Source organism: Pararge aegeria, chromosome 9 (genome assembly GCF_905163445.1).
Source record: "Pararge aegeria chromosome 9, ilParAegt1.1, whole genome shotgun sequence".
NCBI lineage: Eukaryota > Metazoa > Arthropoda > Insecta > Lepidoptera > Nymphalidae > Pararge > Pararge aegeria.
The window spans coordinates 12,391,649-12,415,485 of record NC_053188.1 but is presented as its reverse complement, the minus strand read 5'-3'; the positions used below and the strand labels follow the sequence as shown (position 1 = coordinate 12,415,485).

At 35.2% G+C, this 23,837-nt stretch overlaps 1 protein-coding gene across 1 annotated transcript in view; it reads left to right on the top strand.

Annotated features, from left to right (window-relative positions):
- LOC120626586 overlaps positions 1-22,999 on the top strand; it is a 60,406-nt gene extending 37,407 nt beyond the window's left edge. Inside the window, exons 3-14 of the mRNA XM_039894139.1 lie at positions 1,805-1,830; positions 3,289-3,325; positions 9,174-9,236; positions 11,932-12,146; positions 12,931-13,050; positions 15,821-15,946; positions 16,023-16,172; positions 17,653-17,848; positions 18,797-18,930; positions 20,166-20,295; positions 20,653-20,743; positions 22,594-22,999. Coding sequence (XP_039750073.1) covers positions 1,805-1,830; positions 3,289-3,325; positions 9,174-9,236; positions 11,932-12,146; positions 12,931-13,050; positions 15,821-15,946; positions 16,023-16,172; positions 17,653-17,848; positions 18,797-18,930; positions 20,166-20,295; positions 20,653-20,743; positions 22,594-22,720 — 1,415 coding nt within the window. The 3' untranslated portion in view covers positions 22,721-22,999. The remainder of the gene's footprint in view (positions 1-1,804; positions 1,831-3,288; positions 3,326-9,173; positions 9,237-11,931; positions 12,147-12,930; positions 13,051-15,820; positions 15,947-16,022; positions 16,173-17,652; positions 17,849-18,796; positions 18,931-20,165; positions 20,296-20,652; positions 20,744-22,593) is intronic.
- The last annotated feature ends 838 nt before the right edge of the window (positions 23,000-23,837 follow it).

Here is a 23,837-nt window from a genome sequence, read left to right as displayed (position 1 = left end):
TATAAATCACATAAAACGTGACCCAGGAACAAACATAATAACACAAGACTATTAATGGCGCGTTTGGAACTTTCATAGCTTTAATTTTAAGTTAACGAATGTTGTTATTGCCATCATTGTACAAATTGAAGTAGATATATTTCTAACAATATACACAATATCAAAATCTCTTGTCCATAGAATATTAACTGCGTTATGTTAAAGATCCTCCTCGTAGTTAGATGGTATTAAGGTGAGATGGAGAATATTGTTCCTGGGCGTACCCACTCCTCGAAATATATCTTGTAGAAAATCCTGCATCGTGCCTGAACCATCATTTGATTATTAACGTATTATGGACGTTAGTAGTTATGGCGATTGCTCTCGTATTTTGTTGACATTAAGCAAACATCGGTTGTTTACTGATATTGTATGTGAAAGTGCCATAAAAGTTCGGCTCTTGGAAGATTGGGATGTGCACAAACACGATCGTCTATGTAAACACACTCAGCCGTCGTTGTTGTTGCGCACTTATGTAAAGAACGTGGGTGACCCAAATTAAAAACTTGGGTTAGTTGGTGATATTCATCATAGTCCAGCCTACGCCAAGAGTTTCATAAATAATAAATATACTACGACAATACACACATCGCCATCTAGCCCCAAAGTAAGCGTAGCTTGTGTTATGGGTACTACGATGACTGATGAATATTTTTATAAATAATATACATAAAATACTTATAATATACAGATAAACACCCAGACACTGAAAAACATTCATGTTCATCACACAAACATATTCCAGTCGTGGGAATCGAACCCACGGCCTTTGACTCAGAAAGCAGGGTCGCTGCAAACTGCGCCAATGGGCCGAATATAATATTAATTATACAATACAGGCTAATTATGCCTTTTAATGCGTTACTGTTGAAAAGTCCTCCTTTTTCACAGAAGATATGCATTTCTAGTTTATACCAACTACATTGCCCCAGTTATGACCGAGGGCTAAACGTGCTCTCCGACGCACGGCGATTGACAACCCCAATTACTTAACTCAATACTGGTAGCTTCTGCAGATATCTCAAAAACACCAAAAACCAGCAACTAACTTTTCTTTGTCCTTTATTGTAAGTATAGACGAAAAATCAACCGAGTAAAATCCACTTCTCGTAGAAGAGACAGATTGTACTGATGACGTCCTTCATTATGATGACATTAATCACGGTCATATTTACCAGTGCATTGGGCTTTAAATTACTACTTTTCTAGATCAATAGAGCTACGTAGTAGTAGTTAGAATTCTGTATGGTAGTTTAAATTACACTAGGTTACCTTATAAAGACTACGAAAATAAGATTTCCTTCCAACTTTACTTTGAAAGGATATTTTTTCTTAAATAAAATGTGAATATATTTGACAAATTATTTTCGACGTTTCATAACTATCAGGCGTTCACAAATTAATTTAATTTTGTACTAAGTAACAAGAAATTTAAAGGTCTTCTTCGTTAAAGCATTCCAAGGTTTGTAACCTGACCATGGCACACTTATTTTTTGTGTGGGTGTTAGTATAAATCCTATACGCATTGCTACCGTACCGTAACATGTAAAATATAGCCTGTCATGTACCTACGTCCTCTTCTATAATATACTCTGCGCTGGTTTTGTACACACTGTTTAGCCTTGCAAAATAATATTACCTAAATAAATAGAAGCTATTCCTGTTGGAAAACAAACTAGAAATATAAAATCACAGCACGTACTGTGTGATTATTCGATGAAGACACCACTCACAATTTTTAAAATTATATTTGTCTTTGTTTCAGGTCGAGAGGGGGGCGACAATAAGCCTGTGAGTATAATATAGATATAGGCTTGGTATAAAATAACCAAATTATTTTTTTTTCTACCACAATACACACATCGCCATCTAGCCCCAAAGTAAGCGTAGCTTGAGTTATGGGTACTAAGATCACTGAAGAATATTTAATGAATAATATATACATCAATACTTATAATATACATACAAACAGCCAGACACTGAAAAACAGTAATGTTCATCACACAAACATTTTCCAGTTGTGGGAATCGGACCCACAACCTTGGACTCAGAAAGTAGGGTCGCTGCCCACTGCGCCAATCAGCCGTCATAATATATCATATTCCTCAGAAGTTTATTCGAGTAGAAGTAGAACTTTTTGGTCCAGAACTTTTCCGCGGAAGACTAACGCCATGCTTATTTATTCAATTCATCACTGAGTTCCGGCATAGTTGCAGGTGTAATTACAGCAACCATTTAATTTACGTTTTGTCTAATTTTTGTTAAATGGTATTTATAACTTACTTTGAAGTGACGTGCCATCCATTATAAATTTAAAGATTATGCTATAGACACTATGTATACGACTAAATTATTAATGATTGGTATTACCAGAAACATTGAACTCAAATATCTGGTAAAGAAATAAATTTTCACGGTGGTATCAGTCCACTGCTGGACTAATGGTTTCTCCCAACGAGAGGGTTTGCCCGTAATCACCTCGCTGGGCAGACGAATGATTATAGAAGATGACAGTATTATAATATTAAGGATTACTTAAACAATAAAAAACCTTAGTTGTGAATTGCTCTAAGCTTTACAGCTTAATATAAATTTACTGTAAAATGGTAATAAAAAAAAAATTACCCGGCTAAGTTTGTTGTGGGCTCTTCTTAGACCAGGGACCAGGCGTTTGGAACCCTCGTAGCTTAAGGTTTAAGTTGGCAAACAAAGTTATCACCATCCCCTTACAATTATGTAAACAAATATGTATGAACGCCGAACTGCCTGTGATAGGCCTACATGAATAAAGAAATTTTGAATTTGAATTTTAATTATACAGGTATTAGGTCATAATAATTATCGCCTACAATTTTTAACCACCTCTAGGTGTTTTTGATTGATGACTTCATTCCTTGAAATTGCAGAAAGTAGGTCAATTTCATCTTTCAACACTGTTAAAAGTGCTGAAAAGCATTTCTTGGAAAAGGGGTTAATCGAATCAGCATATTTTATTTGCGTTATTATGTTTTATTTATTTTCTTCACTGGATGTCGCAAGGTACTTTTCCTCATTTTACATATACATTATTTTATAGTTAGCGTGCTCATTATTTATATGTTTGGCCAATTTTAGTTTATAATATAGTAAATAAGATAATTGTTATTGTTGTAGCTATGGATTTTTATCTGAATTAAACTTTATTATTATTATTATTATTATTAAAATCACGTTAGACTTAATACAACTGAATTTTATTATTTGTTTTAGGATGTTCCGGTCGAGGAACTGGAAAATCTAAAAATGGGTAAGTGAGAACCAAAAACGAAATACTAAGGTGCAATTATATTCTGAAATACTATTTTAACTACAACACATAACGTTCGCAAAAAAGAGGTTGAAAAGATCCTTCATAGAAAATTGTAAGATATGTGAACCGTGATAGCCCTTATGTGAAGTTTATCGATAAAGTGAACTTTCGATAAATCCGAAATTTGAAATTCATTTATTTTAAGTAGGTGTACAAGCACTTTTGAAACGTCTGGTAAGTATGTTTGTAGTTAAAAATAAATTAAAAAAACATAACGACCCAAAGTGTTTCGTGAAACCATCGATATATTATCCAATAAGTAACTATTTAACTTAAATATTACAATAACTTTTGGGCTGTCTAACAAATGGAAAATTGCTGAAAGAAATGTGTCAATGCTAATAAGTAAGCACTAAACTAATTTCGTATAACGTGATCTGGAATTTCAAGAGAAACAGAATTCTTACGATCCTTTATTAGAATTCTGTGAACTCGCAAGTAATTTAATTAGATAAATCAAATTACTTACGAGTTTCTATTACTTACGAATTATTGTGAAGTGGTACCTTAACAATTTCGTACTTATTTAACAGCGAATTCGAAAATTTAATTATTGTATTGATAATACCGCGACTTCGTCCGCATCTGTTTTTGATTTTAAAGCTACATTAAAATCAAAAACAGATGCGGTTTAAGTTTTAAGTTGAGTATTCTTGTATTGTAATAAAAATCGGGTGTAGTTTTCAAAAAATTTTTTCTTGTTGAGTTTGGTTTAGGTATACATAGTCCTTAATTTTTTTTAGGCTCGCGATAACTTTTACATTATATGTCCGGTTGGAAAAAATTAAAAAGTATTTGACTGCTATATAAATACCCTTGATGATAAAACTATTTATTTAAATAAGAATTTTACTGCGATACTAATATACCTCTTTTATTTCTACCGACGATCTAATAAATAAATAAATAAATAAATATACTACGACAATACACACATCGCCATCTATCCCCAAAATAAGCGTACAAATATACATTATACATAAATACTTATAATGTACAGATAAATACCCAGATACTGAAAAACATTCATGTTCATCACATAAACATTTTCCAGTTGTGGGAATCCACGGCCTCGGACTCAGAAAGCAGGATCGCTGCCCACTGCGCCAGTCGGCCGTCAGTAATAAAATTTAAGAACACAAAACCTGCTATTGCGACTTAACTTCGATATTTTATAGTTATTTCCTCGCGAACTTTTTTGGGGATACTTATGAGTTCTTTAATTATGTAATAAATATTTCTTATGTGCCATAAATAGTTTTCTAAGCGCACACCAAATAATGATATTTATAGGAAGAATTGTGCTACTTTGGGTTAAATTATTACAATCATCTTCTTCATAAAATAGTAGCTTAATCTAAATTATAGTTTATGTTACTTCGTTATAGTTTAGCTTTCTTTTAGCGAAGAAATGGTTAAAATCGTCGGTCCAGTAGGTACTTTCGAAGCATTCTAGTAACAAACAAACAAAAAAATCTATCCTCTTTATTAGTATTAACCACAGTTGTTACATTATAGTTATTAGTAGTAATTTGGCTATAATTCAAAATGTATTAATGATAATGTAATAATAAAGAATAACTAAAAATATAATGCATAATTTGAATTGTATATTTTCTATTAGCGGAGAGCTACACGGTTGCAGGCATTAGTGAATAGATAAAAATACCTGATGAGAATGGAGTCCAATACCTGTCATCTAAGTGCGATTACATGGAGATTCTTTCCATACAATATGATTCGAAATTAACTTTCACGCGATCGAATACGTAATCTTTGGTAAAAATCCCACCTAGTCACCCTGGTTATTGGCGGTTGTATTATATCGTGTTGATCAAATAGTAAAATAAGTCCAATCTGAAGTCGCAACATGGCGTTTTACGCACTAAAAGACAAAGTTAACTTTTGGACGAATTCCCTGGCGCAGTGGTGAATACTGTGGTCTTAACCACAAAAGTGTGAAGTCCCAGGCAATTAAGCGTGTTAGTACGATTCTGCGAAGAAACTGATTATGGGCATAGGTTTAGTTTAGTCCGCTACCATCTTAGATTGCATCATCACTTTCAACCCTATGAGATTGCAGTCAAGGCCGTAAGCAGATGTATTCAGTTCATCGGAGTACATCCACATTTTCCATAAAAAGTTAGTTATTTATTTTTTTAATTTTTATCTCAATAGATAGTTGTAGCGCACAGTATTCAAGCTAAAATTATTAAAAAAAAATATTTACTTTTATGTTGGCATAACATTAATTTAAGAAGTCTTTTTTGTTTAAATCTGTCTTGTTTTTTACAAGTAACCCGTTTCGAATGTACAGGCATGATGTTATGTTGTATGTTTTCGTAAACAATATATTTATGCGATAATTGCGGTTGATTTGTTGTCATTTTTTGAAGATTACCGTTGTCTGTCCGAAACTCTTCATCAGATCTTTAAGATATTTACCATTTCAGAAATAAACAAAAAGAACTACGACCAAAAAAAAAATATTTTGGAAACCGTCTTTAAATTATGGATTTTTAGAAACAAGGTCCCGCTAGCTAATGTCAGTTTTAGTACATGGTGCACTTCTGCAACAATACACCTGGTGATCATTGGACAAGTTGTTGTTTTGAGATTGCAGTCCCTTCAAGTATGTCGCAATTAAGAAATAGAAACTCAGCGCGCTACGCTGAAGTGTACTAAACCCAATAAAACCACAGGAGAGTAGTAGTATCTAAGCTACACAAGGCACTCCATTTATACCGAAAAAGGAGTCGAGGGAGGTCGTACGCTACAAAGGCACATTAACAGGCTGTTACTGTAACACTTAAAAAGCTCTTGAAAGCACTAAAGCTCATTGCTCTACATCTATGCGTTTAGAAACTAGGAGTCTTCTATATTTAAATACGTCATAAAAATAGTTTTATGATAATACCTACTAATTTAGAAGAACAGTAAAAATAACAACCTTCCATTAAATTTCAAAATTTGAAAATATTGTTTTTGACAGGATATTAAAGCAGTAATGCTTTAATTAGAGTGTAGCTTATATAAAATGTACATCTTTATATATATATATATATTTCTTGTGTGCGTGTGTATGTCACTGAACTCCTCCTAGGCGGCCGGATTTGAATGAATTTTTTGGTATACGCTTGGGTGCCACCCTGGATGGTTTAGATTCACAAATTAGCCCAACACATGGCGCTGGGGTCCGCTTGTCTTATATATATATTTATTTGTGCACCAAGTATAATGCTATACTTAACACTTGATGGTTGTCTAGAAGAGATCACTAGTAATAACGCTACTATTACAGCCATTAAGTTTAAGTATGAGTTGTTTCTTTTGTTGTGTAATATAGAATTTTATTATATGCTTTTATTACACTACACACTATTTAAAATTTATAAAACAATCCAGTACCCAAGCAACTGGCAGTCGGGGCTCAAGAGTAAGGACACGTCACAATACGCGCCGTTTCAAGGTCTACTTTTTAAACACTTAATAGTGGCAATTTTGTTCTAAACACATTTCTAAACTAAATTTACAGGTTTATTAACCTGTAAATTTAGTTTAGAAATGTGTTAGTTAGTTTAGAAATAACCGTTAAGTTTGGAATGTTGTGATCAACTGAATTGGCACTATATGATAATTTTAATTTCCCGGTATTTTTCTAAATCTTACCTTAGGCTAGGCAATTTTACTAAATTTGTTAATTTAAAAACGATGTTTTCAAAATAGTTTCTGATCGGGTTAGTAAGTGGACATAGATATTTGACATTATAATTCCAGACCATATGCTTTCGAGACGAGCATAATTTATGCTTTGAGTAAGGCATGCGCTTGATTTGTGGGCCATCAAAGCTTACCTTACTATTGAGTGAGATTATTAGTTTTCTAGTTTCAATAGTAGGCAATCCTGCCCCGTAGGGCTAATTTGCCCTTCAGAAAGTAATCTTACTTGTTTATAGAGAAGAGTCTTTTGATCTCGTCTCCTACTTATCTCTCGAGATTGGTAGGTAACTAATAACAAACGCCGCTTACTTTGCGGAAACTATTGTCTTAGGAAACAATTTAGTAATAACACAACATTATAATTACAATACTCGTCGCATCCAAATGCATAGTGTATGTTCCACAAACTAGATTTGTAATGATAACACATCATCTTTTTCTAATAAAACTTTATATCACCATTGGGTGATTTTTTTATTACAACACTCGTCGCATCCAAATGCATAGTGTATGTTCCACAAACTAGATTTGTAATGATAACACATCATCTTTTTCCAATAAAACTTTATATCACCATTGGGTGATTTTTTTATTCAAGTTATCACAAACTTTAAAGATTACCATAGCAGACCAATGGTCATCATCATCATCATCATTATATCAACCCATTACAGAGCACGGGTTTCCTCTCACAATGAGAACGGGTTAAGGCCGTACAATGGTCCAGTGTAGATCGATGGAAGGTTATACATATCGCTAAAGTTATCTCAGCTATGTCAACCCGCAAAGTATATCTAATTATTGCTCGGGCATATTAGTTAGCCTAGCCTCAGAGCATTATTAGTTTTACTGTTCCTACAGTATGAACTGTTCTAAAAGTGTGGAAATTATTTGCGAAATTAGGAATATTACATCGTATATTTCGCGACAAATATTTTAGTAAATCACAAGGACGTATTTTATGAATCACTTATTAAACGAAAATATGATTTTTAGTTAAAATAGAATAGTCTTGTTTAAATTTGTAATGTAGGGGATTTTACAAAACTCAAGAAGACTTTCTATCTGGAATTTTAACAGCAGCAATGTTATGTTTAAAGCTAAGGATGCTATAAATATTAATGAGTGATTCTAGTAGAGTCAAGAGTGCCTGGCAATCCTGTTTTCATTATTATGCACTTCATGATATAAAATATCGGTATTTTCTTCTACTACGAAACGACGACATACTCGCATTATTATTAATGCCAAGGTTGCTTGGAAGCATCCGGCTCCACTTTCATCTCTCACAAGATAGAAAAATAAATTTTAAAATGTAAAATGTAAATTGTTGATATTGGAAAAGAGCAACTGCTGAGTTTCTTGCCGGCTTTTTCTCGGTAGAATCTGCCTTCCAAACCGGTGGTAGAGTCACTACACACAGACTGACATTTCAAAAGTCCTTGTATTAGGCCTACTTGAAATAAAAAAATTTAGAATTTTGATTTTTTTCAATTAGGATTTTTTTTTTGTAAAGGATTTACTTAGTAGTATATAGTAGGTATAAGGCTTTAAAAGTACCCAAAATGTTTGCCCAAACATTATATATATTTAATATAGGCTCGATTTGGTAATGCTAAAAAAACCAGACCCGAACGAACATTGGAACTAAATGGTGCCCAATCATAATCTAAGCTCTTTAGGTATATCTGAGACCTGAGCCCAGAACTATGTATGACATTAGGCTAATAATGATGACGACATCAATTACAATAAAGAGTAAGTAAATAACAATCTAAAAGTGACGTACATTTAAAAGCAACTTCATTTATATTACAATATGGCAATATGACCATATAACAAATAAAATACAAAAAACGCCTAAGCTATTTAAACCTAAGTTTGTTTTCTAGTGTAGTATTTTTTAATATGTGTTACTTTACATCAGGTGATTCACTTATTCGTTGACCCGCTATTCATATATTAAAAAAAAATAGATAACCTATATCAAAATCGAATCAGACAATCTAAATTCACCATTTTGGTTGTGTATTTTTCTTTATTACTTCTATTTTTTGTTTAACAGAAGAAGCAAGTAAAGAGACGGTTCCTGGTATGGAAACTGAGCACATGGAATACCACAGACTTGGTAAGTGAAGTCAAAAACTGTATATAGGTATGATATTTTATATAATTGATTCACCCACCTGCATTTATAGTCAAGTAATTCCTTTTACGCCTTTGTTGCCGTACTACAACTACTATTGTATTTATATTTCAGTAATTTATTTTATCTGTGGTGTAAAATAAAAGTGTACCTTTTATTAATTCATTTATTCAAAACTGTCTTTGTAAAATTATTGAAACGATGAAAGCGACACAGGAAAATAGACTTAAAATTCTACCCCTTAAAGTCCTGCATTTTGCACTACTATATTTTTACCATCGTTCTACGTACTTTTAGAGCTATATATAAAAATGTAGACAAAGACAGCTTTATTTTTATGTAAATAAGTCCCTATTTATTCTGATGATACAGCGTTTCTATTAACGCGATCATCATATGAACCCGTGCCCTGTAGAGGGCCGATAGGTCTCCTCCCACAGTGAGAAGGGTTTAGGCCGGAGTCCACCACGCGTTTCTATACTATAAGCAAACTCTCAAATCGCATACTAATAAGGGTACGGTTTGTGATTCGATGTTCAGATCTCATCAAATAATACACGATCCTGGCGCTGGTCCCTGGTCCTGGTGAATCTTAATTGGCTCGCACAAAGCTCGCTGTACAAAGCTGTACCTATCGCTTAGAGATTTAGCGTTTAGTACGATGCAGCTACGTAAATTCGTTAGTGACTAGGGCTAAATTAATTGCCTTTCAAGTTAGCAGTTAGCATGCGTTAACTAACTTGCAATATCAAGTAATGTCGAGCTTACTTGCAAACTAACTTGCAACTAAATTGTCACTTAATAAGAGAAAACTCTTTTTATTTCGATAAGTATCAACAATGCTTACTAATCTGTACCAATATTATAGATCCGAAAGTTTGTAAGGATAAATGGATGAATGTACGTTACTCTTTCACGCAAAAACTTCTGGATTTGGAGTTTGGTTAAACTTTACAGTAATAAATGAATGAACGAATACATTTTTATTGTACACCACATAAGATAAAAACTTTACACAATGCATACAATTTTGCAAAACAAGTAATATAGGTTGGAGATCAGAATAAAACGTAAGTTGGACAAAATATGACAATATTTTGTCCAACTTGCATAAATGGGTGGCAGGGCAGTGTTCGACGTGAGAAATCCAACGTAGGCAAAGTTGCGGGCATCCACTAGTTCTATATATGCGAAAGATTTGTTTTTCAATCAAGCCGGAACTGAACGGATATGGGTAAAATTTCGCACAGAGATAGACTAAAGCCTGAAATTGTAAATAGGCAAAATTTTCCTCGGAAAAATGTACGGAAGTCTTTTAACATACAGGCACATCCATATTTCGTATAACTGATGTGTAGGACGTAAGTAGGACGGAAGCTGTACTTCCGTAGTAGCACACTTTCGAATAAAGTGGGTCGTAACATGTTCAGATGGTATTCAGGTTATTTCATATCTTTTGTTGTTGTAGTCTGAAAAAAATACTTTTACTTGAAATGGCTAAGAACTTAATAAAATTAGGCGTTAATAAACCCGATTCATCATTATAATTGGCTACCCACTAGCTGTTGTCCGCGTTTATTTGTTTTTTTTACATTTGATACAGATTGACACTTTTGATAGTAAAATAACGTGCAGAGATATGCGGTTTAATGATACGGGCACTTATGTTCTATATTTCTGACCAACAAATAAAAAAACTATTACAAACAAATAACAACGTTGTTGGCTCAGAATAAAGTTTCCCTTAAGATAGCTGGCATCGATAAAACAGTCCCATCCAATTAAATAAATGATAAGCTAATGAAACTTATAAAATTGACGCATGGTTGCCGGTCATACTACCCGTAGCAAGCGCGTAGCACGTAGCTCCAAGTGTAGCATTTCTAACTGAAACGAATAACTTATTATTGCTATCAGACTTGTTAGTTTTACCTCCACAAAAATCTGACTACCAGAAAATAGTTATTAATTTTCCGTAATAATCAAAAATCTCGTCTATCAAAAATGGTCTAAACATAAAAAGGGAATAGAATAGAATAGAAAAATTTTATTGCAACACAACACAATAGGAAAAATACAAGGAAAGGGAGTTTATCTTCGACTTGGCTTGTGTCGGAAAATTATTTTCAATAAACAGCTTTATTCAAAAGGCGCATTGGCTTTTTTGAAATAAATTGTTGGTATATTTTGCATTTAGGTACAGTTTGTACAATAAGTTCATTCCATAATACATAAAATCTGAGTTGGAGTTTTCAAAATACGTGCTTAAACTATTTTATTTTTACATTGGCTTAACAGACATATTATTGAAAACATGTTTTATTTAAGAAGCATTGTACAAACCGCAACGTAGTCATTATGTTCTCCAGTGATGGTCACTGGAGAACGTAATGACTACGTAAATGTGCCGAAATTTTAGGAAATCTAGTCTGTGATCTAAAATTCTGTTACGTACTTTAAGGTTTTGAACGGTAACTTTAACAGACTTCAAAAAAAGGAGGAAGTTTTACAACAGTCTATACCCCTGCAAATAACGTATCCTGGTATTTATTGGCATCTGTATTTTTTATTTCTATTTCGACTGTGAATTCAACAATAATAACGACAAAAAAATATATTATGCGTCTATAACAGCTATTCAGTTCCAAATTAATAAAGATTTAAATCATTATCACAGATTCTGTAAAATCAAATGGCGACATGGTATCTCGGCTGGAACAGCACGCTTCAGCAGATGCAAATGGAGACGAGAAGCCCCGTGTTCACGCTAAGACGCAGATCGACGTACCTGCAGAAGGTGTGCATAAGGTGCTAGTGCAAGAAGACGGACACGTAAGCGTGCTAGATGCCACCGTACCCACTACGCCAGCCCCTGAAGAGCAAACTACTAAAGTAAGTTTTACTAAGGAAGGAGGTTTTTTTTTCGCGAAGTCTTTTAACTATTGTTTTTTTCCAGCTTCTTTGCTTCAGTAGTTAGAATAAGCTGTCAGTCCAGAGCCCGATCTCTTTCAGGTCTTTCACCCATTTTCGACCTGAAGAAGAATTTTCGAAACAAGGGGGTCGAAAATGGTTGAACTGAAAATAGGATAAACCTAAAATCATGAATTTTCAGTAAATAAAATTATATTAATTTCAATTTAATATAATTAGAACTATAAGTTTAAGCATCATAACGAATCATAAATATAATATAATCTTAATTTTGTCACTCACTCACTGACTGACTGACCAATCGTCAAAACTCTAAGGCACTTCTAGCTAACATAGAGGCTTCAAATCGCATTAAATAATTTAATTTAATATGCTAGTTTATTATGTATTTTGAGATGATTTGAAATGATGATTTGAATCTATTTTATTTGGAACAGGTGAGATTTTAATACTGATATGGTCACAATAAGATGTTGTTAGATTAGCTAATTACTTAAAAACTTGAGAGAGAAGTTAAGTAGAGGCTGAATAAAGCAACCAACTTGGTATTACATGGATCTCACACTCTTTTAAGGTGGGAGAACGAGAGTTGCGACTTGGTGGACGAGACTTGGTAATTTTTTACAAGTATTGTTTTGATAGCATACTTTTTATCTATAACTTACCACGGAAACACGATATTCTACGAGACGAGTTCAGCTAGTTTTTCATAAAAATAAACTTCAACTTTTTATTTTTCTTTTAGATTTTCCATGGCGCAGCGCGTTTAGTACAACCCGGTTTGGGAACGAGCAATCCACAAAATGGACATACTGCTGTACGCAGAGCTTTCAATGCAGATATCTCCAAAGAAATGAAACATAACGTAAATATGAATACATCATTATGTATATTTTAAACTTAAAAAACTGTTACCTGAATGACTGAATAAACGCAGAAACATACTTAATACATGAATGGCTGTATAAACGCAGAAACATACTAAATATTTCTTATTGCTTGCATTCATTGCACATTATTTATCATCATAAAGCAGTTATAGACAAGTAGCATAGTGGAGCAAGAGTGATAAGTTATAGGTCTTGCCTTTCTAACGTTACAAAATCAAACTTTTCGTTCAAGTATGCAGGTGTTTTAGGATTAAATAACAGTACAGTAGAGAAAGGACATGCATATCTCGGCGACGGCGAATAGGGAGCCACTTGAGCTTTTGTCGAAATTCAGATACGTGGTCATACTTGCGTAGGCCAAATATGAACCGAATAGCAAGATTTTGGAGACGCTCAAGTTTGTTCAGCTGTATACTAAGTTGTATACGAATTATTCCCAATACCAACAGTCTTCAACCATCAGCCGGGAAATCCGATTGAAATTGTATTGCATCTATGAACTCAATTAGAATTCGACAACCTTTTGTAAGTCAGCTATTAAATATGTTTCCTTATATGTACAATCGCTCCTCGATTTGAGGTGGCTTCGTAGAAATATTCGAGCTCACACGACTTATTGTTTTGTACACTCGTTAATGTTACGTATGATGCACGTGTTGACACCATTTTCATGAGACAGATGTCAACGCTTTTATACTCTCGACAAAAATAATTTTCTCTTCTTATTAAGAACAGTAGTCCGCATTTTTTTTTACAATCCATGATCTATTCATCAACCTATTACCGGCCCACTACAGGGCATAGGCTCTCAGAATGAGAAGGTTTTAAGACGTAGTCCACCACGTTGGCTAAGAGCAAATTGGTGAACTTCACATATCTTTGAGAACATTATGGATTACTTTCAGGCATGCAGTTTTTTCTTAATTCGATGCTTTCTTCAACATTAAAGCAAGTGATATTTAATTCTTAAAACGCACTGCTTACATAAGTTAGCTGTGCGTGCCGGGCTTCGAACTCGGGCTTCGGAAGTAAAGCTGAAGTCCTACCCACAAGGCTATCACCGCTTCGCGATCCTTGTTACCTAGTACAAAATATTTTCTCTATTATGTAGCATCGTCGCAAGACTGACCACCCGAACATTGGAAGGACCACACCTAACCACACCAAATTACATTCGTGTCATTGTTTATTGCGTTGTGAATTAGTATTTTCATACATTCGCACCGTGCGATGTTATGTACGCCTTTACTGTTATGAAACTGTGTAAACACTGCACGAACCTAACTAAACGATTTATTCACTTTCAATTTTATTTCCTCACTATTATGAATTCAACCGATTGTCCATTGTTACACATAGGTCGTTTGTATAGAGTTTCAAAATTCAAAAGGGTCGCTTGTTTCCAGCGGCTCCTCGCGACTCTTCCGGATATTCTTTACTCGCCGCTACCATAACAGCTGCCAGAGGTAGGAATAGCGTGGTTGCCGGGAACTAGGGGCTGTGGCTTTCTTTTCTCTATACATACAATTATTTGCGCGATAATGACCACGCAGGGTTGGTCATCGCAGACTGATCTCACCGGCGTCACTTCTGCCCGACACCAGTATGTGCCATTTGCATAAACTACCAGATTCAAAGTGGTTACACCGCCACTTGTCGGTTGCCAGAGCCTTGTCGGTTATAAAGGGCGCACCTCGACGCAGGTGAGGATGGCAATTTGGAGGCTAACTGGTTCTAGCCTCCCACTAACACAATATTTTATTTTAAAATTCACAAAATGCCAGCATTCCCAGTTAGGTAATGAAGGTAATCTCAGTTTTATCTTCGATTTCGCTAAAAATAGAACTACGTAATAGAACTAAAGTGAATGTTGTCGTTAACTGGCTTTATGAGTGTTCCAGACTGAGTTAAGTCATAAAACGCAAAGCTCATCTCTCACAAAAGGTATGAGGGAACATTTTGTGAGGGACCGTAAAATTTCCTTCACGTGCACAGGACCGTGTCCAGAATTGATATGAAAAAAATGTCCTCTATATACGTTCAATCGCTAGCGAAAATTATTTTCACAAACATTTTTATTTATAAGTCAATATTACGTAACACTCATACAACAAATCTTACATTCTATTTGGTCTCTTTGCTCCCAGGTGAGTAGGGTTTATTGCGGTGCAGCCGTACGTTGGTATTTATAATGCTCTAATGTCCTCTTGCGTACGAGAGACTAAGCCTGTTTCAAACATGGGACATTTAATGTCCCATTGCTGGAAACTGAGGAAGGCTGAGAAATGGAATGACGAAACCAAGATTAGCGTTCGATGCTTCCACTGACATTCGAGATCATATTATTTCGAGGGAGATTTTATTTACGCCCAGTTCGCAATTTTAAGGAGTTGTTTGATCAAAGCTGAATATTTTTAAAGTGGTTCTTCGCTTTACGGTGGGTTCACATTTTTTCTAGTCGCAAAGCGCATATCCCTCCGCAAAGACGTTCGAAATCACGTCGACCTCTCCTTACCGACGATACATGATCAATTTTTGTATCTAGCCGTTTAAACCGGACACTATTTACAGAAATAAATTTAATTTAATGTAATGTTATTAAGTGAATAACCTTAAAACTTACAAACCCTATTTACTGTCTGACATGCTTGTGCGAGTTTGAATGTGAAAATATTAACTAAATATAAAGGTGCATAAATTGTGCAAAGTATGCAATAAGAAATTAAGCAATAATAATATTCTCAGATGGATCATTACGCTGCATACGCTGGTGTGCAGTATTCTCCACTCGACATGGCAGAGTACGTATTTTGGACCGGAGACGAACGTGGAGTAACTACTGCTATTGAAGATTTCCTCCAAGAGGGAATGGTAATATTACTAACTCATCAAACATTTACATTTTAGGCTTAGATAATTCGTTAATGTATTAATTTTAACTTTTTAGATGTCTAAAGAAGAGGCCATTGCGTTCCTTCAAGAGATCAAGTTTAATATTGATTATCTCCGCGCCCATTATTCACAAAATTTGAAAACAGCCGAGGAATACGCGCAACAGGAAAAACTGAGGAACTTCATTATGGAACAAAATTCTAAGGTAGGTTTTACTTAATACCGAAAAGCTTGAAGTTACTTTTGTTTATTTCTTGATATATTGCTGTACTTCATCACTTATAGCCTAGGTTTGTTTATTCCTTGATATATTGCTGTACATCATCACTTTTAGCCTAGGATTGTTTATTTGTTGATATATTTCTGTATCTGATCACTTTTAGCCAAGTTTTTTTTATTCCTTGATATATTGCTGTACATCATCACTTTTAGCCTAGGTTTGTTTATTTCTTGATTTATTGCTGTGCCTCATCACTTTTAGCCTGGGTTTGTTTATTCCTTGATATATTGCTGTACATCATCACATTGAGGTCCCCATTTTCTAACGACGTGGGTCTTATCAACGGTCACGGGGGCGTTCGGACTAAACTTTAGTCCGAAACTTGTCCAAACGTTGACCTAAGCTCAGCTAAGGTTCCAGCCCTTACAGGAGGCGCCCTTGGGTAGACGTCTTCCTGTCCTCCCCGATGTGGTTGATCCCTGGGACTCAACTCCTGGCTAGCTTTTGCGCTCATCCCCATTCCCTGGTGACGCAGTTAGAACCCTCCAGGGCATAACACATGGCATTAGTTTTTTTTTCATGGATCGTAAACCCATATGTTAGGATTTACGATCCATAAAAAAAAACTAATAATAATTGTCTTTCTTAGCGCCTTGAGCGCTTTTTGGGTGAACAAAAATCATGGAACTCGCGTCACCGAACGCTTTCCATGAGTGATCCTGTATGTATCTGTGCAAAGATTTAGTTTACACTTCTATCGTTTTTTAATATTCCCAAAAATGCCCCGCATGGTTTTGTATTTACTTATATTATGTACCTACGTACTGTGGAGAATAATTCCTTTAATGTAACATTAATTCGTTGCACAGCCATTATTTACGGCAAAGCTAAAATGAAGTATAGGAACAGAGTAGGTGTCGTGATAAATCAAATGTATTATAATTTTGCTCGGCCGCTCAGCGACCCGAAGTAATGCGTACCTAGTGCGATGCTCGAAGTTGACGAGACGTTAATAACTTGTGAGTTATAGTTACATGGAAGCCTTGTTAAATAGACACTACCAGTAGAAAACAAATGTATGGTTTTGGTATAAAGAATATAACATTGTATTGAAAAATTGGAGTAAATATAATACAATTTTTTGAAGCTTTTATGAATACATAATGACCTACTGTTGCAATAGAAGTTTTTGTAATATTTTTGAGAGTTAAAGTTAGGTGTGACTGTATAAATACCCCACTTCCACTTACAAATTGGATTTAAAACCAAAATTCTCCTTTAACTAAAAAGAGGAAAACCGCAAGTCAATACGTTTTCTTAAATTTTAGTTAGCGTTCCATTACTCGGGCTTGGAACTTTTTAAAATATGAAACAATGCACTATGGCAATTTTGAGTTTGATATTTTTGTTCGATGCTAAATAATCTTCAATCCGTTTTTTTACCTTAATTTTTTTTTATTTACAGGAATACCAGTACCGCCCGGTTAACTTGCAATCGTTCCCATTCGGAGGCAATCCGGATATAATTCGTTCGATCACCGGCAAGAGTTGGGACATGAGCAACAACCTTGCAGCCATGCCGACGCTACCCGTCTCCAATGACCTTCGACCTGAACCCGTCAAGCGCACTTATGACCCTATGCTCCAGACTAACATTATTAGTAAGTTATTAAAAGACTCAAGAGACAGTTTACATCTAGATGCCATAATCTAAGATTTCTAGTGCCTATTTAACTATCATAGGAAATATTAACACGCTTTTCAATAAATGATAAAAATACTTGTCTAATGATTTCACAGTGATTAATGTCCCAAACTTAGTTTTACTGAAAAACATTCTAAAGCCTACTGCTAGCTACTATTTCTGTTTTGAGAATTCATTTAATTTACTCTAATAAAATGCTTAAATATCAGCCATATAACCTTATCGTAAAAGAATATCGATAAATAATCACAAAACCGTATCGCTAGTTTAACACGATATTTTGTACTGAATAGAACATAAATTCAATAAAAAGTTTATATTAAAAAATAGTATGTACTTTAAGGAATCCATTTCTATAGTTTAAATGATAATGCCCTTATTTAATGAAACCAAAAAATAATAATTAACATCACGCTAAATTACAATATATATTCAAAGCGCATCGAGGCCCCGGGCTCGGTAGAGTGTGCGCGCTCGACAGGGTAAGATCTGTATCAAATTTGGACCCGCACCAGATAAACGTAAATATAAACATAAATAAATGTGTTTTGATCGTATTACTTTTAAATAAGTGAGTAATTATCTAAATTAATAAAATAAAAGTTTGGAGGAAGAGCGATGTCTTGATGTGTTGTCGATGAAGATGAAGATCTGAAACCAGCGCGATAATCGGAACTGAATATTTATTAACTTATAATTTGAAAAGCCGCCGCAGCTCATTCTTAAAAGCGGGCTTCGGCTACTTCAAAGAATCGGCACGACTCATACGTTAAGTTGCGAAGATGACTTATTATTTTGTTTTCCATTTTTTTCATTACTGTAAAAAAGAATGAGGTCAGACCAGAATGTGCAGCAAATATGTTTTAAATAGCATTATATTTATTATTATCTTTTCTATTTAAAGGTACCTCGGATTACGACCGGGATGGCCCGATTATCAGCGAAGAGGAGTATGAAGAGATGATGGAGAAACTTCGTGCGGCTGACACTTTGTATACGGAGTACACTTTAGAGGAGATCATTTATCAGCTCGCTAAGGTAAGCTTAGCATCACACGCTTTGAACAAGTTAGTTGTTGAATGGAATGTATTGGGGGTGAAATTTGGATTGGTAAAATTTACCTATCATTGTGTGAAGTTGTGCGTTGAGGAATTCGCTGGGAACCTCTAGTGTGCTAGACCACTTTGATAATTAGACGGGTTTAGGCCGTAGTCCACCACGCTGGCCAAGTTCGGATTGGTAGACTTCACACACCTTTGAGAACATTATGGAGAACTCTCAGGCATGCAGGTTTCCTCGTTTTCTTTCACCCTTTAGGCAAGTGATATAGTTTTATTTATTTATTTATTTATATTCTTATTCTAACACTGTTTATATACTTATTCTAAACCTAATGCGATAGATTAGCTTTTTTTTTAAAAATAATCTTAACATTATAATATTTAATTACCTATTCCTGTAACAAATAACCCACATTGCGATCCTTGTGAATTCACTCAGAGCGCAACAATACAAATCACATTGCTCTGATATGACATTGAGGATGCGGAGGGAGCGCGTCATTGGTGCCTCTTTTAATAAATTTGTCCGCCCAATCGGTACTTCCAGCAGTGACGGACGTCGCCTCCGCCTCACATACCCCTCGGGGACACACAACCTTACTTGTATTAGCACGTCCGGATTGTGTGTCCTACCTCGCATTACCTCTACAATATAAGCCACGAGTGTAAATTCCCTCCGTTTTCCCTCGTGCAAATATAGTGTAATAATTTAGGACGTACACAACTCCGAAAAGTTAAAGGTGCCGGAGATCGGTCTCGGTCCTCTCGAAATCGAAGCCGAAGCCTTACCCATTAGGCCAGGGGTTCTCAACCTTCTGTACTGTTTGATCGTTTTTGTACAACGGCGTCACGGCTTGTGCCACACTTTGAAAAATTGTGTGAACCACCAAACTCAGCCAGCCGGGGTACTTTAATTTCTTTGTTAGAATTTAATATTTAATATGGTTTTATATTCAATATTTTTTGCACCTATCTGCCTAACTAACAAGTACTTAATATGGTTGGGAACCCCGGCATTGGGCTATCACAGCCTAATAGACTTGATGTTTAAATATATTTTTTTCTAAACACACACGTCACTTACAATTGTATTAAGTACAATATATGAGTGTCGATCACGAGTTCAAAAAAGTTGTTGTTTACTCATTTTATGTATTTAAATTTAAGGAGGGTAGTTTTGACTTATAATCCTCAACAAATACTTTCGTTTAGATGATGTTTTCTCAATCTCTGGCCCGTGAACCGACATCGGCGCGCGCTGCCACTCAGCGATTCATGTCGTTCCTGGAACTAGAGGCCGAACGCGGACAGCTGTCAAGGACCATACAGAAGAAAGTACTCGGTAAGTTCTTCATCGTCGAACACTGTCAGAATTGCGTGACGTCATCGCGTCAAAGCTGAAAGTAAACTTTCATCCTCAGATAAATAAGCATCGATCACTTGATCGATATATTTAACGATAGAATAAGTTACGAAGTCAAATAAAGTTATCCTTATTAGTCCTTACTGGTATTACTAAGTTTGTTTGTTTGAGCAACCAGTCAACTTTTGGCTTCCAAGGAAAAAAACGGTTCCCACTGGATTTGTACGAAACCGTATAATATACGCGGGCAACATTATTCATTACTTCGCTTGTAGACGCTTGGGAAGCGAATTGCGGTATTAGTCTAGCGCGGCCTTAAATCAATTATCTTTTTAGACGTGATGATGGCAGCTCTCACTGACACCATAAGCGACCACCCGGAATTGTTGCAGACAAGAGATGGCATCGCTCTCAATCCATCCAACAGGTAATTTAACTCTGATTATCAATTAGGTTTAGCATAAGCAAGCACAGCCATTTACGCCAAAGACATTTGGCAACCTTCCTGGCGCATTGTTGAACGCAGTGGTTTCCATTGGTTGCGTATTTCCTTCGACACCCTTTGCTCCCTCGTTTCTAATACGCACCGCAAATATCGAATGCCCTTCCGGCTTTAGCTTTCCCGGCTGCTATATGGCCTAGAAGCGCGTAGGTCTTGCTCTCCTACATGAATAAAGGAAAACCTACTAACGTAAACCGTGGAATTTCGGGTTAAATTTTATCATCATTATAATCCGCTGGGCAGAGGACCCCTATCCAATAGGGGATAAAATCGCCAGTGCGAGTCTTAAATACTTAAGGCTTTTATTAACTCTTACATTGTCTATTCTCAAGTATTTTATAACTCGGACAGGACATTTTCTTCATTTTATATCATCTGCATACCCTGTGCATACCCTCTATGCACGCCACTGCACATAGGACAGACTCTTTTAGAGCATAGACCCACCACGCCTCTCCAATGCAGGTTAAATATTCTAATATTGATATACCTATTCCATTGTATGGTCACATATCACATGATTATAATAAAAATAACTCTTCTTAGACCAGTGCGCGTTTGGAACCCTCCTAGCTTTAGTTTTAAGTTCACGAATGCAGTTTTCACCATCACTAACATTAGTGTAACATGTTAAATGTATGAACGCTTCATAAGTTCCTGTAATAAGGTCTAGGTACATGATTTTTTTTTCATTTATCGAACACGCAATTAAAGAATTAAATAACTAAACTCGTCACGAGATAACAAGATTTGACATCAATTATTGCTCTAACTTCATATAGCTTAATATAAATTTACTGTGCGATGTGATAACAAATAAAATTACCCGGCTAAGTTTGTTGTGGGCTCTTCTTAGACCAGGGCGCGTTTGGAACCCTTGTAGCTTTAGGTTTAAGTTGGCGAAGAAGTTATCACCATCCCCTTACAATTATGTAAACATATATGTATGAACGCTTCATAATTGCCTGTGATAGGCCTACATGAACAAAGAAATTTCGAATTTGAATTAGTTAAGTCTTTTACATAAATCAAGATACACACACATGCACATGCATTAAAACCCACGAAGTCACAAACACATACTCACTTATTCATGGACACATACTGTTATCGTAACTGATTGTTTTGTAGATATCGAAATTCAACCTATTACTTAATCGTGACAGTTAAGTTCTGTAATCCAGAGTTGGCCTTATTTTAGTATTAAGTTAAACACATAGCCAAAATAATTTGTTAAGCTTTTGGACAGAGAATTAAGAACATACAGAAACCGTGTACACGACTAATATTGAAGCATCCAAAACCACCCCTCTTTAGTAGTGTTTCTCGAACTGGCGGTTAGTTACTTCACTCCATTTAGCAATAAACAGTAATAATTTTTTAGTGTGTCAATATACGTTTTATTATTATTGTTTTATTGTAATTTCGATTTCTCGTCTCTCATGTATACGTATTCCTATCTAGAAGAGATATCCTGGAAGAGATCACTTTTAGTGATAAAGACGCCTTTAGCCTCTATTTTTTTATGTATGTGTTTATTTTAGCTACGCAATAAAGATGTTTAAATAAATCAAAAAAATAATTTTACCTCTAATGTTCTATATATACCCTTTGCTATAAAATACGGAATATGGGAAACCAATGTGAATACCCCCCGCGCACGTCTCACTGTTTCTGGACACAATGCACTGTATGTAATAAAGACTGAATGAGGGTTCTGGACGTTCTTAATTCTGTGCTGTTGGATTACTAATAAACATATAAATAAATTACAGAATGATGCGCCAGTACATGGATACAAGTGCACTAGAACCCAGCGTGTCACGAGCCATTCTCGCCGCCTACAAGGACGAACTCCTGAAAGGTCCACCTCTGCACAAATTCTCCTACGAAAGAAACTAAATATTTACCGGCGACACATGATATTTACTCTCCTGCCATTTCATTTCGATATGCGCGTTAATTTCCGCTGATTCCTTAAAATAAATACATAAAATTAGGAAATGCCAAAACGTAGTACATAAGATTGATTTGAGGTTTGGAAGGAATTTGTAAACTATAGTTTTTCAGAAATTGCTTTTACAACGCGATACGGAATAGCGAAATACTGTTGACGGGTGCATAAGTATATTTCATAAGGAGTCACTCTGTAAAAATATTAAATCAAACGAAGCATATTTTTCCATTCAAACTAATTCCAAACATTTTAAGTGTTTACTTATGGCAACTATTGAAGATAAAAGACCGACAAGTGCATAGTACCTACGCTACGCGACGCGTACCTAATAAAGTGACAGAAGTCACTTGAATATACTTTTGCATGTGATATTAGGACTGTATCTGATTTCTTTCAGTAAAAACTATGGCAATGGTCTACTCAAAAACTATTAGCGTTTCGTTTTCACAGCAAAGACTCAGAGACAGTACATAATATACATCTAAAGCCATACATGTGATGTATTATTTCGGTTTTAATTTACACGTTGTATACTTAACTAATGTATAACCTAGTCATGAAAGTTTTCTATTTTATTAACTCATTTATATATTAATTATCTAGCGATACTTAATGTTGTGTAAACACATCAGTAGCCTTAGTACAAGATTTGCTCGTTCGCAATGGAGTAGTCGTCCGAGTATGGGAATACTTTCGCATCGGAGTAAATGAATCTTATTTGCAAAAAGCTCAAATTTGCCTACAATTCTTTAGCTCGGGCTTTTGACAGAACATTTGAATCAGAATTAGAGGATTTGAGACTCCTTAACATGTGTAATTAGGTCCCTTTTACTTTGACGATAAATAGTTTAATATGCGAAAACGACTCCGAGCTAATCTTTTCTGCAGCCTTAGTACCTACAGGCTATAGAAACAAAGTGAGGACTTTAGTAAACAGCGACCACCCCAAAAAGCTTAATAAAATTTACAAAATGACTGGTCTTTCAAATGCGTTATGTAAAAGGTAATTTCTAAAAAACAGTATAGATTAATAGGGTAGTTAAATGGGTTTAAATATTAAGT